Source organism: Corvus kubaryi, unplaced genomic scaffold, assembly GCF_017639235.1.
Source record: "Corvus kubaryi isolate FWS band 111438036 unplaced genomic scaffold, C.kubaryi_AGA036_p1.0 71, whole genome shotgun sequence".
In the NCBI taxonomy this organism is placed as follows: domain Eukaryota; kingdom Metazoa; phylum Chordata; class Aves; order Passeriformes; family Corvidae; genus Corvus; species Corvus kubaryi.
In genome coordinates this window covers 5,746,933-5,762,843 of record NW_024582059.1, presented here as the reverse complement: position 1 = coordinate 5,762,843, position 15,911 = coordinate 5,746,933, and the positions used below count along the sequence as shown (strand labels likewise).

The 15,911-nt window shown below is 40.5% G+C and overlaps 2 protein-coding genes across 2 annotated transcripts in view; one reads left to right on the top strand and one right to left on the bottom strand.

The window, feature by feature from the left end:
- MFHAS1 (multifunctional ROCO family signaling regulator 1) overlaps positions 1-337 on the bottom strand; it is a 40,285-nt gene extending 39,948 nt beyond the window's left edge. The window contains exon 1 of the mRNA XM_042050035.1: positions 21-337. Within this exon, the coding sequence (XP_041905969.1) occupies positions 21-337 (317 nt within the window). The remainder of the gene's footprint in view (positions 1-20) is intronic.
- Positions 9-15,911, top strand: part of TNKS (tankyrase) — a 140,098-nt gene continuing 124,195 nt past the window's right edge. The window contains exons 1-2 of the mRNA XM_042049594.1: positions 9-375; positions 11,482-11,706. Coding sequence (XP_041905528.1) covers positions 336-375; positions 11,482-11,706 — 265 coding nt within the window. The 5' untranslated portion in view covers positions 9-335. The remainder of the gene's footprint in view (positions 376-11,481; positions 11,707-15,911) is intronic.

Here is a 15,911-nt window from a genome sequence, read left to right as displayed (position 1 = left end):
CGCCGGCCGCGCAGCGCCACAGCCTGGCCGGCCCCGAGGGCGAGGCGCCCCCCGACTCGGACCGGCCTCCGGCCGCGGAGTGCGCGGAGGGTTCGGGCGCCGCCGCGCCGGCCCCGCCGCCGGGCTCGGGTAGCAGCTCCAGCGGCTCCTCCTCATCCTCGTCCTCCTCGTCTGCGTCGTCGTCGGCGGCGTCGAGCCCGGCGACCGAGAGTCCCGAAGCGGCGGGCCCGGGCGCGGCGAGCGGGGCGTTCCGCGAGCTGCTGGAGGCCTGCAGGAATGGGGACGTGACGCGCGTGAAGCGCCTGGTGGACACGGGCAACGTGAACGCCAAGGACATGGCGGGGCGCAAGTCCACGCCGCTCCACTTCGCCGCCGGTGGGTACCGGGGCCTCCCGTGCCCGGCCAGGGCAGTGACAGCGAGCGGGACAGGGAGGGTTCCCCTGCAGTAGCTTCGGGCAGGAGGCCTCCAGCGCCTCGGTGGTTCGGGAGTGTGCAAGCCTAAGCTAGAAGGGAGAGTGTGAGCACGCACTGTGCCCCGGCGGCGTTTCGCTACACGCTGTTGGGAGATGGCTGTTAAATCCCCTTCCTCTGGGTGAGACGAGTGGGAGAGGAGATGCTGGAAGCGTAAAGAGACTGTAAGATCTGAATGTATGGACAGTGATCTCTGTTTTCGATATCCGTGGGCTGCTGCAAACTTGTGCAGTGGGCTTAAGAAGTGAGAAACTGAAATTCAGGACAGAGTTGGCTTGAAGTAAGGGCTTCACGTGTGCTGTCACAGCTCGGGGACTCCTGTGATGCAGATGTACTTAATGGGAATCAGCTTTGATGCCTTGTACTTTGTACTTCTTTCATTTGGGCATGGTTGCTGGTTGATGTCTGCATCTCTTGTGTTCTGAGTAGGCTGGATAAAGAGATCAAGTGGAACAACCGAACTGTAGAAGTTACAGATGTGTCCAGGAAAGAATACACCTCTTTGTGCAGAGAAGAGATCTCATTGTGATCAGAACTAATGTTATAAAACCAATTTAGCAGTAAGGTCCAACAATGTAGACTAAATGGAAGTAAGTATTACTTTTGGCAAATAGAGCTGTGACAGATTACTGGAGTTCTTAAAAAGAGTATTTCTTACAGAGTATATTCTTTACTGGGGGCACAAGGCACACAAAATTCATGATAAAAGCAAAATGAAGGTCTTGTACATCATTACTCCTAACTCAGGATGTGTACAATTGCTAAGTCTGTGGTCAGTCTGAGAGCTTTCTGAGGTGTGCCACAGTGTTACAGAACTGGACCTTATGTAGTGAAGTGCACAGATCTTGTTTGAGCTTTGTGGTGCACTGGTACACATAAATTAAGATAATTAACACGTCTGTGTTGGGTGGTCAGTGTTTAAATGCTGGTGTATGGCTCTAAAGCACTGTTGAAATCAATAGTAAAATGAACGTTTCATGGCACAGAGTTGCCTGGAACTCTGAATAGGGCTGTGCAATTTATCAGTCAGATAACACACCCTGAGATTGTATGGGTTTGTTTTTGTTTTCAAAGTACAGGAGGGATTTTACCGTGCCCCTAAGGGAACTTTTAGTCCTGAGCTGCTTCTTTTTCTTTCTTCTCTGATCCCTGAGCTCTACTACTGACAAGTAGAGTTTAAAACACAGCAAACTTCTGGGGTATGGAGATGGTCTTAATTTTGATGAACCCTGGAACATAGTTCTGGTACCAACTGCGTGTGTGCTTATGAAGTTCTTAAAGCTTTGGAAGACTTGAGTCTGCTCTGCTAATTTTGGATTCAGACTTAAAGTTAGACCTTGCTGCTTCCCCTAAAACTCTGAGATCTCAGGTTGTAACTTCAGTGGTAGTACAAACTGTAGTGCTGAAGCTGCAACGGTTAACTTCTGCTCTGATTAGAGAACAAATGGACAAAACTTACTTCAGGGGGTAAGGTTTTGAAAGGTGATAATGCCATTAAGATGTAACTGTAATAGCAGTGGAAGGCGATTCATTGTAGCATGAGGAAAATAGCAGATGAAGGTCTTGTACCTAACAAATTCCCATATCTGTTTTTCTAGATTGAAAGACTTTCCTTAGATACTATACCTATTTTGTCTCAAATCCCCTGGTCCAAGTGGATTAGGCATGTAAGAGCATTAGGCAGATTTCTTTATTACAGAGATCTTGAGATCCTGCATTTTGGAAAGGCCTGTAAGCAAGCATGTTTGAATGCAGCTGATCTTAAGTAGTGTATACCTGACAGTGATACAGTGTGTTGATTTGATCTCCTTTGTGGGCCAAAGGTAAAATAAAACTTGTTTGCTTATGAGCATAGCCGTCTGCTGTGGATAGGAAGCTGTGTTTTGGATAATAGCTCATGTTTATGAGCCATACCTAGGTGTGAATTGTATGGACTTCACTAGGGGAATGGGTGGTTGAGAGTGCAGTATGTCATGTTTTAAACTGCTTTTTTTCAAACTTCTTGAAGCTAAACTTGTACATGAATAGAGTTTCACTTCTGATGTTGTGATTTGTGAAAGAGGAATACTTCTATTTTCTTCTTCATTTCCCATTTTTGGGACTGGATTTTATTTTTTTTTCCTTCCCCCTCCCACAGGGTATTCGACTTCTCCCCAGCTCAGTCTGTTTTTTCAGATTTCCTTCTTGGCAGCAGTGCCAGGCAGTTAAGTTCTTTTACTGTAATAGGGAAGGACAACTTCCCCAGTTACAATTCCTTGTAAAAGGTACTAAGTTTGGGTTTCCTTAAGCTTTGTAAGGTTTCTAATTTGAAAATCCCCTTTACGTCCTTTCTTGTGGCAGAAGGACTATAAAAAGAGGTACTTCTGAGAGTGCTCAGAATCCTTGGCATATGTGTAAGTTGGAGGTAAGACAAGAGCTGAACTCTTGTTACCAATTATTTTAAAAGCTGGGAATAGCTCTAAATCAGTTTCTAGAAGCTGGAGTCACCTGTCCATTATTCACTTCCAGATAAATTGTGCATGGTTGCATCAAATTGAAGCAACAGTGTTACCCATATTTTCTCTGTTTGGGATAATTGAATTGCCCGTTGAACTGAATAAAGGGGAACTGGATCTTCAGCTCTGTGTTGAAGTGTCAAGTGGCGTGCTGAATAAATCTGACCTGCTTTGGTTAGCTATTAATAAGGCACAAATTAATACTGAGGCCATATCAGGGTTGTAGAGGCCTCTCTTGCAAGCAGGAAGAGGTTGAGCAAAGGATCATTTTCATTTTATCCTTCTTGCTTGGAAAGGAGAAAACTCAGTACTATCTCAACTGCTGTGTGGATTGCAGGATATTTGGGTCTCTGGTACCAGTGCAGGCTTTGGATATTGTCCAGCAGCACCCACAAAGCAGGTTCTAAAGACTTGAAAGTGATTGAGTGACTTTAAAACGCACACAAAAAAAAGAAATTAAGTGGAGGTATTAATGCATGCATAGCGTTTACATTTAGTTTATTTCAATTAAAACTAGCTTGCTTATAACTAAAAAAATTTAAAAAGCAACTGTGCTAAGCATGAACAAAGGTATATTTGGCTTAACTTTTTATCCATACTGGTGGCCAAAAGCAGATATCTAAGGAAGAGTTATACACTTGCCCTCTTCATGTGATACTTCTCTGAGTACTCCTTTTGCAGTTTGTAGCTCAGCAATTGTTTGAACAAAACCCATTTTTTAAATGTTATTAGAGGGTCATCGTGTGGTAGGGAGTTCATTAAATAATTGGACTGTTAACTTACATTAGAAGCAACTTGTTTTCTCTTGTACTTGTTTCCTCTTCAGTGGAATATTCTGTGTTCTGCTTAACACTTCTCTTCAAACTGGGTTGAATGAGACAAACTATTTCACTCGCTTGTCTTTCTGCTGCATTTCTTTGATCTAAAGATGTGTTACCTCTTTTCCTTGAGAAAGATCTTAACTGTCATTGTTTGTTTCACCAAAATAAGAACATCTTTACTGTATTATGTGCCACTCAGTAGCTGAAAATACTTGTCACACCAGTGTTTTCTATTCTTGTGAACTGGCCTGACAATTCTGCATTCGATGGTGGTGTTGTCACATAGTTGAAAAAAATACTTTTTTTGCCAGCATAACCAAATGATTTGCTTATTCTGTGTGTACGTGAGAGGTAGATTTTTTTTCCTGTTGGGGAATGCTACTGACTATTTTTTTAATAGTTGGATGATTTTAGTCTGTGTGATAAGGTGTCCTGTGTTAGGTATCATTTGTATGGGATATGGTGTGACTTTACTCTCAGCCTAAGATATATCCTGTGCATCTTTATGTGGTTTGCGAGTTGAAGTGCCTGTATTGGTCCTTTGTGTTTGAAGCAGGTTGACAGTGATGCGTTCATGGCTCTGCGTGTGTTATCCTCCATGCGTAGCACTCACATACCAAGGCTGATTTTCTGTGACTTTTCTACCATTAATATGCCTGGATGGGGAGGACTCCTGTGTGTGTTTGTCTGAAATTACACCTTTTTCCTGCAGCCAGCTTGGTAACAGACTTGCTTTTTCCCTTCTGAAACAACACTGAGCCATACAAAAGAGTATATATGTATTTCCTGGTGACACCTTGGCTCATATGTTTTTGGACCTCATCCTTCCTATAAATCATTAATAATAGCACCTCTTTCAGAAGTGACTAGGTGGATGGACCTGGTAGAAATAACCTGAGTCCTACTCAATTTCTTCATATAGCCACAGTCATAAGCTTGTCCAGTTCCACACCCATTTAATGGGAAGTTTTTGATCATGAAGTTAGCCCCTCAAGTTCTTGTGCAAGACATTCTTTTAGCTTTACAGATGTTCTCTTTCTAGTGTTTTACCCAGGGATAGAGAGAGTACTAATAATAATTGCTGAACTGTGTCTTAATGCCCACTTCTGTACCAAGAAGAGGCAGAGGCTTTCGGGAATGGCTTTCAGAAGTTATGAAGCTGGGATCACAGAGAGGAGTGTTCTTGGTGGTCTCACTGAAGCTCAGGCTTGGAGAAACCTGATTTCAGGTAACTTACTAAAGCATCAGTGATACAGCTTGTTTTCTTTCTGCTTATGTGTGTAGTAATGGCAAAAAGCTGTTGGGGGAAAGCGGTTTTGTTCTAAGTGTGCCTTTGATATCACTAGCAATAACTGTTGGAAGTCTAATCACGTTGTGAAGGCTAGCTAAATAACTATGCTTTTGCAAATTTTTGGAGTATATGGCTTTAATCCTAAAGGCAAGGGATCTCACTTGGGTTGGGAAGCAGTCAGTGGTCAGAGTTTGAGAGCTGATCAAGTTGGTTTGTCAGCTAGCAAGCTGTTAATCATAAAAATGCAAGCTGCTTTGACACATGTAAGATAAGCAACTGTGGAGGCAGAGCTGATACAAGTAGCTACTGAGTGTTCCTTGAGGGAGAGCCAGGAAATGGCAAGAAGTAGTTAGGAACTTGTTACACACTTCCACTCTGTGCAGAGACACACTGTGAATCACACGATTCACTCCGTGAATCGACCACTCCTCCTGTGGTGCAGTGTACAGCAAATTAGATTACATTGCTCTGGAAAGCTTTGCTTGAGACATCGTTCTGAAACTACTCTGACTCAACTTGTTGCAGTTGTCCCCTGTGTCCTTGTCATAGAAGAGATGTCTGACCTCACACAGGTGCTTGTAAAGCCAAGTCACTATTTAATTCTGCCTTGTGCGATTTAAAATGGGGTTAATAATTTTCAGCTGGATTCATATGGATACAATGAAGAACGCAAATTGTGCAGTCAGTTAGGAAACATCCTGGCAGTCTTACAGCCTCAGAGCCTGCAAAATGCACACTTTTCCATGTAAAAAAAAGATGAATCAATAAATTACTGGCCTTTACTTTGAAAATCCTTCTTTTATGTTTTTGGTAGCACTTGTGGTACATCAACTCTGTTAGTGTCACAAGTGTATTACTTCATAGAAAGTTTCAGCTTGCTTTCTTTGTGACTAGTAACTTTTTCTCTTGAATTATCTTCTAATACTTTGTGCAATATGTCCCCTTCCCATTAAAAATTTCTTGGAAGGGATTTGCAAGAGGATATCTATAAATGCAAAATCTTAGACCTTCAGTAGTATTGAACCAGGTGCTCTTTTTCCCAGCTTGAAGGCTTTTCAGTTTACTTAGTTAAATCACTCAGTTTAATTGTGTTCTGTCTAGTGAAGTGGGAGAAGTGCAGGGGAAAGTCTTAGGGAAATAATCTGATCCCAGTGTGTGCTGTACTAAAGCAGAGACACACAATGACTTAGCTTGGTCTTCTTTCACTCTTTGCTTATAGCATAAAACCATTCTGAAAAGGTCGTGCGTCTAAGAGTGCTCCTCCACCTCAAGGGCTTGTATTCCCATATAAACTATGTTTAGTGTTCTAACAAGTGGGATTACATTTAATAAGAACATCTTTCCAGCTTTGCTTAAGGTCCCAGTGATACCTACAGGTGTGCTTAACCTGTGATTATACACTTCCATAAAATTTAACTCCTTTTAGAGTCTCGTTCTTGAAAGCAAGCAGGTAAAAGGAGGAGAAAAAACACCTAATGAGAATCATGAGTCTTCTGTGTCATAAGTCAAACTGTGCACATAACAGCAGCTTTGCAAAGGTTGGAACTGGCATATGGAGGAGTTCTTGCTATGTTGTGATAAAGTGACATTAATTGGGCAGTGGTTGAAACAGTTCAGCTGTACTTAAACTGATCAAACTGACTACTTGATGTACTGTACTCACCAGACAAAGCATTCTTCCAATTCTAGAGCGAAGTCAATTGGTTTTTCACCAAACTTTCTGAAAATTTGGCAAAGAATTATGTGTCTTCTGTGAGTATTAGTTATTAGGTTGTCTGTAAACTGTTACCATGTGAAAGCTTTTGACTAACTAAAGGGAGGTTTAAAGTGGAAACCGTAATGGGAGTATGGAACGGAGGGTACAACTGGTGCTCCTGTTACTTTCCTTGCATCCCTCTCTCATCATTCAGCATTGTCTCTTGTTCCTTTGATCAAGTGCCACAAGAGGAGGTGGGACAGCGCATGGTCTTGGAGCAGGATGTGATGGGAGAGCAGAACATGTTGTTGCAGTGGTAGTAAGCATTTGGTGGTGTCTTTGTGTGCCATCTTCTCCAATGGCATTTAAAATTTTTATTTAGCCTAATTTTCAAGCTGCCAGCTTGCTACCTAAAACTTTTTTTCCTCACTTTCACCCTAAAGTGACAGGTATAAATTAGAAAAAAGGCAAGAGTGCATCATTGGCAGAGAACTGGTTAAGTGGCGTTTTCTATGGGTTGTTGTGCTGGTCTCTTGATTTACACAAAGCTGTCATAGTTATGTCCAGCTCCTGGCTTTCACTAAGCCCTTGTCTTCATTTGCTCCTGAGGTAACTGGAGAAATGAAGAGTCTATCAGTCACTCAGAATTTGCCTTTTCTGTGATTTGGTTGGTGACTGTTTCACCCTTAAATTACAGATGTTACTTCACTACTGTGTTTTTATAACGGGATTACTGCTTCTTTTCTCTCAGGGACAATGTTTTTTGAGGTACTACAACTTGCCTGAAACGTCTGAATTGTGTAATGAATCTAAAATGAGGGCAGAGCTTGTGCATTTTACCTGTGTAAAGGTTTTTATAGAAGTGTTTTACCTTATTAAAGGGACCCTGTCCATCAGTGTGCTTTGGAAGCTGACAGATGAATCACATCAAAACAAGCTTGCATACTGGGCCTTTAAATAGATCCTTCTCTGTGGTTACCCTGGTTGTGGATGTTTTCTGTAGGAACCTTCTGTAGGATTGTCTTTTGGGATCTTTGATTACAGGTCCTTTCTTGGGAATTCTTCCATAGACTTTGTAAATTAAAGTTGCATTGGAAATATGCAGGAGTAGGGTTTAAAAAGTAATCTTAAATGACATCGAATAGGTTTCTACAGCTTAAGCTGAACTGGATGTGCTTCATAAGCCACAGGTGGCTTTGCATGTGTTTTGGTTTATTTTTTACAAAAGATGACCCAGGCATTGCAGAAATTTTGGTAGTTACAGCTGCTTTATCAAATTGGGTCATGGGATCATTTTGAAGTTGTCTTAGCATTTAATCAATTCAACACCTTAGATTTACTGTTGTTGGTGGGAAAGCTATTCCCATAATTGGTTACTCTTTCTCTGAAAGATGGTTGGTGTAGTGGGATAAAATCACAGTAACCTTTACAGTGGTTTTTAAGGACTGAACAGAAGAAGTAATTCACCAAAAACTGTAAAGTGTTTATTGCTGGCATTTCCAAAGATATCCTTATCAATGACCCCATGTCCAGCAACATCTTGAAGAAATGTGTATGTAGTCCTGAAACAGTGAACAATTTGAAAAAGAATCTTGGATTTCAGGTGTACTTAGGTGTCCTTGAGAGACAAGAAGTACATGTAAACCAAATGCTTAAACAGCTTCAGCACTGTTTTTAATAGTCCAGTTTATAAAAACTAGTTTATAAAAACTAAAGTCTAATAAAATTCGTTGATTTGCTGTTTAGTTGAAAGCATCCTTTTTAATTCTTGTCTTGCTCAATTTCCCTTTGCCAGTCAGATGAACAATAAAAATGTGTGAACTTTGAGGGCTTACTTCTTGGTCCTTATGTCCCAGGCCTGTTACCTTTGCTGGGGTACCAGATATTCTTTGGTTTTTGTTGCACCTATTTAAGCTGTCGCTTTCTATATGGAGACTTACAGGTGATGTTTATTGACTGCTTTATAACAGAAACAAACAAAACAATGAAAGCTGCAGTGATTTACAGTAGCAGTGGCCTTGCTGACAGTTCAGTTAACAAAAACGTGTCTTCTGATAGCAGTCTTGTAATGATAAATAATTTGTAATAATGCCAACTTTGATCCACATGCTTCTGTTTCTGTAATGTAATTTCTATTTCTAATGGACAGTGATCAGTATATAACGTACCAGAAAGCTTTGACTTATGTGCAGTGGTGGACTAAAACTGTATTGCTGATTGGGTTCCAGTTTTCCTGTTGCTGGTGTGGCTCAGCAGCTTGTGGACAGCTGCTGAACTGCTGTTTACCCCCATGTATTAGAGAAAACCCACTTTGGTCTCTGCTCAATGTGCTAACTTGTAATTTTTAATGGTCCAGCATCTCTGCTGCAAGCAGCTGAGTGCTCTGTACAGTGGGGATGGGGGAATGCTTACAGCTATCAAAAAGTGACCAGGCTGGAGTTGCTGGCTGGAGCCCTTGAGCTGCGTTACCATGGGATTAACCAAGGAGTGCACTGCTACAGTCTCTCCTAGAAGTGAGCGTCTGGGTGTGTATCATGCGTGAGTTGTTGCCTACCACTGAGGTGCTGACTTTTGAGAACCGTTTCTGTCACTGGTTCAGCAGCATTTTGCTGTACCTGAGTTACGTGGTCATCTCAAGTAGAGCTGACAGCTTCTTTCTTGCTTCTCTTGGAGTTTGTCTTCTAGAAATTGTTGGGGAAGATGAAACAGGAAAGCCTTGTAAATATGATTGCCTGACAAAAGATTTTGGGAATATGAAAACTACAGGCGACATCGAAATGAAAGCCACTTTTGAAATACCAAGTCTTAGTTACTGAACAACTGGAAAACAATGGTATGGCCAACTGAAGATAATCCCCTCTTGATGGAACAATACCCTCTGCTTGCAGGCAGGTCCAAGGGTCAGAGCAGACCCTACTAGCTCAGCAGAAGGGGTCCAAAGAGTAGTTTTTAGAAGTTAAGATGTAACACTCTATGGTAATATAAGAACTCTTATAGGCGGTATGTAAATGCTATAGGATTTGTATCTTGTATTAGATTGGTTAGTGACAATTAGAATATTCAGTACAGAAGATGATTTATTGTATTGTAACCAGGACTTCAGACACTTCCATTCCTTTCCTTACTTCCACTTCTACTCTTGCTCTTACTCTTGCTCTTACACTCTCTCTCTCTCTCTCACCCGTTTACTCTCTTGCTCTCTTGGGCCTGCTCAGAGCTGTGTCTGGCAGCTCTGAGCAGTGCCCCTATACCCACGCCCTTTTACATTAAACCGACTGTGTCCCAAGACCTGCCTATAGAGATCTCTCCGTCTCCGTCCCGACCGAACCCGCCCGTAACCTACAGAAACGTAATAGTGTCTTTAGTTATTGTTTTGGTTGTGTTTTGTGGAATTAATACAATTAGCACCACTTTTTTGGAATTGCACTGGCTGCCGCATTTAATTCTGCTGTTTCATAAACACAGTTCATACATGTAAGAGTCTTAATCCTAATCTGGTTGGTACACATGATTACCAGAAGAGACAGTAACTGTTGATGTGACAGTCTTTTAAAATCTCCCATGATACTGCTTTTATCCCTGAGGTTTATAAGAAATGCAATCCAACCTTTGAGATGCCACCTAGTACAAAAATGAATGCTTCTGTTTTAGTTCAAACTGTTCCTCTTGAGCCTGATTTTTGTTCCTGTCCTCTAAGGTAGGGGACTCCAAAGTGGAATATGCAAAATATTTCATTGAGGTGCAGGAAGAAAAGCAATTTTGTACCATCGTTAATATAATAGAAAAATTTAAAAAGTATTTATTTCATCTTTATCTCAGCCATTCAAAGTTCCTGTTTTTGTGCATGTTTATAATTATGTAATAATGCAGTCGTGCATGTATATGACTTCTAAATATATGTATATTGGGGATGCATGCACAAAAATATTTTTACTGATCGGTGTGTGCAGTCAAAAGTTTAGAGACTGCTGAACTAAGACATTTGGGGCAGTAGGAGGCAGATTTGAACAGTAGAACCTTTCCAGCTTCATTGTGGACAACAAGCCAAAGGTGTCAGAGCCTGGTGTGCTGATGCCAAATTTTGGAGTATGCTAGTTTAATGATGCTGGCTTTGTGGTCATGTCTTCCCTGGTCATAACAGAGGCTGCGTTCGTAGGCTGAGACCTTCCTGAGGCATTATTTCCCAGCTGAGGTCTCGGGTCTGCCTGTCTGTAATGCCTTGGTCTGTCAGTTGGAAGTAGACTGTTTGTAAAAGAACAAGAATGTAGTTTGGGTTGAGATAAGGTTGTTCTGCTTAAGCACTGGCAGCGTCCTTCAAGGACACATAAGAGGTTTTCTCCAAGATGAAAACCTATTCCAAGAGATAGTGTGTAAGATGCTTGCTTTAGGTACATACAGATTATGTAATGTTTTAAAATTCATGATAAGCTTTTCTTGAAAATAATGGGAAGCCTTTGTAGAACTTCTTAATGAGATAGAGTGGCAGCCAGGCAGGCTGTAATACAACACCCTTCAGCTATGTCATGACTGTAAGTGAATTGTCCAGCTGTTGTTTGAGCAGGTGAGTAGAGTGTGACTTTATGGTGAAACGAACCAAGAAGTAGATGAGAGACATGAGTAATATACACTGAACCAAGAGCAAACAGTTTTAGACACTAAATAATGTTGTTTTGCCAGCCAAATGAACAGAAATACGTTCTCTTGCAGGTTTTGGAAGGAAGGATGTTGTAGAGCACTTGCTGCAGACAGGAGCCAATGTTCATGCTCGTGATGATGGAGGACTGATACCCCTGCACAACGCCTGCTCCTTCGGTCATGCGGAAGTGGTCAGTCTGCTGCTGTGTCAGGGGGCAGACCCAAACGCTAGGGACAATTGGAACTACACTCCTTTGCATGAGGCTGCTATCAAGGGGAAAATAGATGTGTGTATTGGTAAGTGTCTGTCACTTGTTAGGTTGCAATTTTACCTGATTATGTTTTGTGAAGCTGTAATTGTTTATGTGCTGAACTTGGGATGAAAGATACGGCTTGTTTTAAAAGCTAGCTGCTTTTAATCTAGCAGGTAGGTACAGTGATAGTAATTTAACTTTATCTTGGTGTGTAATACAAGGTTTGTGGAACTTGCATGAGAAAAACTATCCTGGAGAGATTGGGTGAAGTCTCCTTGTTTGTTAAATTACAGTATTTAAAATCTGAATATGTAGATTTGTCTTTCTTGGTTGCTGTCAAGAAAACTAGCTTTACTAGATAAAGTCTTTGCTTTTTTGGCTGCTAAATATGTTGTAGTAGTGGTTAGGAGGATGGTAAACCTTTCATTCTATGCAGTATGGAGAAATAACTTGGTCCTTTGGAGCTTTCCAGTACAATTTACAGGACGCCATTGTTCAGTGGTGATCTATCTTCAGTATGTGTTTTGTAGCCCGGAGCGAAAGCAATTTCAAATAAAATTGAACACTTCAACCGTTTACAATTTGTTGAGAACATACAAAGAGCTTTTCAGTCAGGATGTCTTTAACTTTTGTGGTTTTTCTCAGTGTGTACTTAGTAGTACTTTGTTTCTAAATGGGAACTTCTATTTTTATTTTCTTTGCACTCAGGGCAGTTTCTTGAACTTACACTCTTTTAACATCTGCTAACTTGAATAAAATTATCTGCTCAGCATTTCCTTTTAATCAAACATGTAAAGGAAAGCCTGACTTTTAGGCACTTCAGTTAAGATTATGAACTGTATGTTCTATATGTTATCCAGATTACAAGACACAATTCTCAGACTTTCAGATAATGTCTTTCTTTCTGAAAGTTTTATTACATAGAATTCCTTCAGAGAAACCTGCAAAACTTAAAGCACAAGATCTTGCATTAGCTTTATTGCAATATTTAAGTATTTGCTTAAGAATAAACACCAGAAATTGAGTGAAAGAAAACTGGAGGAAACACCAGAATATAATTTTTCAGTCTGTTTCTTCTTTTTACAAGCGATGTCATGGATCCATTTAATCTCTGCAAGGTAAACCATGGAGAATATTCTGTAGAAATTGAATATAGTTGATTATGCAGCAGTATTTGGGAAGAGATCCATTGATATAGTAGGTTCCAGTAACAGTCTACTATGACAATGTTGAAAAGTAAGTTTAATTCCAGTCAGTAACTGGAGTCTAGTAAAGGAACTGGGACTTAAAAGAAGTAATTACTTTGCTGTGTTTAGTGCTGGAGTCAGCCTGATTTTGGGAACTGCTGACTGAAAATCCAAATTAAATGGAAGAAAGTTTGACAATAAGAGGCTGAATAGAAAATTGACCTCTTGCTTCAGAAGTTTTTCACTTCGGAAAGGATTTGTCTTTTTCAGTTTCTGAAACCTTGTATTAAAGCAGGAGAGGGTGCAGCAGCACACTTGTGTTTACAGATGAGATGAAAGATGGTTGTGACAGAGGTTTTAGGATTTGGCAGGGCAAGACACCATGGGTAGTGTTGCTTTGGGTAGTTTGTCTAAAGACTGTTACTCTGGAGGAGTTGGGGCAGGTCAGATCAAGAGGCAGATTATGTGATACATCCATTTTGATGTACAATGCTGGTAGTAATTTGAGATTATTTTGATCTAATTTCTGTAATCAAAGAACTGATGGTACCTTTAAAGATCACTCTTAATTCAGCAAGAAGTTGTGGGCTTGGTGAAAGGAAGTACAGGATTAAATTTATGGCTTGTATTACACAGAACTTCATTCTATATTTGTGCACAGACTAGATCTGTGACTCTAAATGTTGATGCTAGACTTAGGGTATGATCCATGTATATGTAAATGTTCAGCATGTGGTACTTACTGATCAAATCCCGAGGCTCTTCTGCTATCTGGAGCAATTTTAGGGTTCCTTGGAAGCAGTGAGCAGGCTTGTAGCACTACATGCAGTTCTTCTCCAATCTGCCTGCAAGTAGCTCTGTAGGAATTTTGGGGCATTTTTTAATAATTTATTTTAAACAAGCAAGCATGATGCTGTTGTGCTTGGTTTAATTACAGTTATCCATGTGTGTTGTACTTCAGTCAGGTATTTCATTTGCCAGGGTGAGACACTAAACCAGGTCACCAGGTTAGTATGTACTGTAGTATGACACTACTTTGGGATTTAGTTGGTTCCATAAAACTGATAGGACATGAGTATAGACGAAGAAGTCTGTTCTTTCATGTTTGCAGTGATTTTGCAGTTTATTTCTAGTGGGCAAGCTGTCTTCGGCAAAATTCCCGTTTCTTTCTAGCAGTTTTATATGAAACTTATATTTCAAGGTCTTCAGCTTTAGTTTTGAAGTCTTTTGAAGGAACATGTTATACACAGGGATAATGCAACAATGATTGTTTGAATTCTGACTAGGAATATTTGAATAGCTTTCTGGAACACATTGTGCTGTACTTCTATTTACACCTTAAGTGTATACTGTTGCAACTGATACGATAGCAACTGGTCTGTTAAAAAAAATTAAAATTCAAAGAACACATCCTTGGAGCACTTCTTTTTAAATAAGCAGGGCATGCTTTTTAAAAAGCATTGATTGAAGAACAGGAAATCCTGACCATAACCTAGAATTTTTTGATTATTTGGATATCTGTTTGAAAAGTGATAGACTGTGTAGAAATTAGTCATCTAACCTCATTTTTGGCTGCCTACTCTTGCCATCTTCTTCCAAATCATATAATGGGTGGGGATTTTTCACTTTATCTTCTCTCCTTTGCCTGTTCCATGCCAGTCCAGCCTGCATATTTTCTTTATCATATCTAGCATAGAACACTTTTTTTGGTCACTTTACAGGTCAAAAAGGGAAAAAGTGATAATTGAACAGAGTGCAGAGATGTGGCACATTAATGAATAATGATTTTTCAGAAAAAAACTCAAGGCACTGAAGCATGGTAGGAAGACCAGCTAAAGACATGTGTCATTCCAGCAGTAGAATGCTCTTGTGTCAAGCACAAGTGTTGGAATTTGTGCTAAAGGTACTGTGAGTGCTCAGCTGTACTGCTGAGTTTAGAGTAACCCTGCCACTGGGAAGCTTGTGTAGAAATAAGAAGTATACATGAACTGATGAAAACTCACCAGACTGCAGCCAGGAAACTGTAAGACAGCAAATGGCTGGTGTGAGTTCTTTTTCTTCTGTTTTACTGATTGCAGTCATAGGACAGTGTAGGGAGAGAAGTTGAATGTGCTGAGTTTGGGAGGAGTATTGGCTCTCTTAGGTGGCAGCTGCTTTTGTGTTCTGGGTCTGGAAGTGTAGGTCTTGGTAAGCAGTACTCAGCTGGTTTGTTGACAATCTCTTACAATATATTCAGTCACTGCAGATCTGTTTAGTTGCTAAGTAATTACACTTGAAAACATTGTTTGCTTTATGTAATCAGTTTTTGGACTAAATTTATTGAAGCACTGGAACCAATTGTTAGTGTCTTCTGGTATTTATAACTTCTAGGATTGCTTTATCTGTCAGGAAGATGCATTTGCAGTATCTGTGAACTGCTTCCAGAGCTAATGAAAAGTGGTTTTGTTTCTCAGTGTCGTATTTTGTCATGGAGTGGTGGATGGGTGGTGAACTCTGCAAAGTACATTTGGAGGAATGCTGTGATGTCAGGGTAGTGACTGTCCTGTATGTTGGGCTGTGGAGAAAGAATTATCTGTTTCTTCAGTCTGACTGCAGCACAGACTTTCAGATGAAGATCCACGTAGCTCATTTTTTTTCCAGAAAGGACACGTAGATCACGATGCTCAGAGACTATAAGTGCCTTAAATGTGTCCTTCTTTTCAATGGCAATCAGCAATTTAGGAACTTGATAACGTAGAGGCTGCATTTGAACTGTGTTCCATAGTAATTTGTGTACAAAATTCCTGAAAGCTCTAATTTGCTTCTTAAATGCTACCATACTTGTGGCTTTGAAGGTGTTCTGTGGCAAGAGAATTTTACAGTTTAAAAGTCTTGCTGAAAGAAAACAACTCTTCCTTTTTTAGAAAAAAATATTCTTGATTTCTTGATGACTTTTATTGCCAGCTGTTCACGACTTTCGTGAGAATTAGTGAGTAATCATTTCTGTTGGCAGTTTGCATGTCCTTTGTGGTTTTATAGATCTTTATCTTTTTTGTTCCCTCAAGTATCTCTTTTGAAAGCT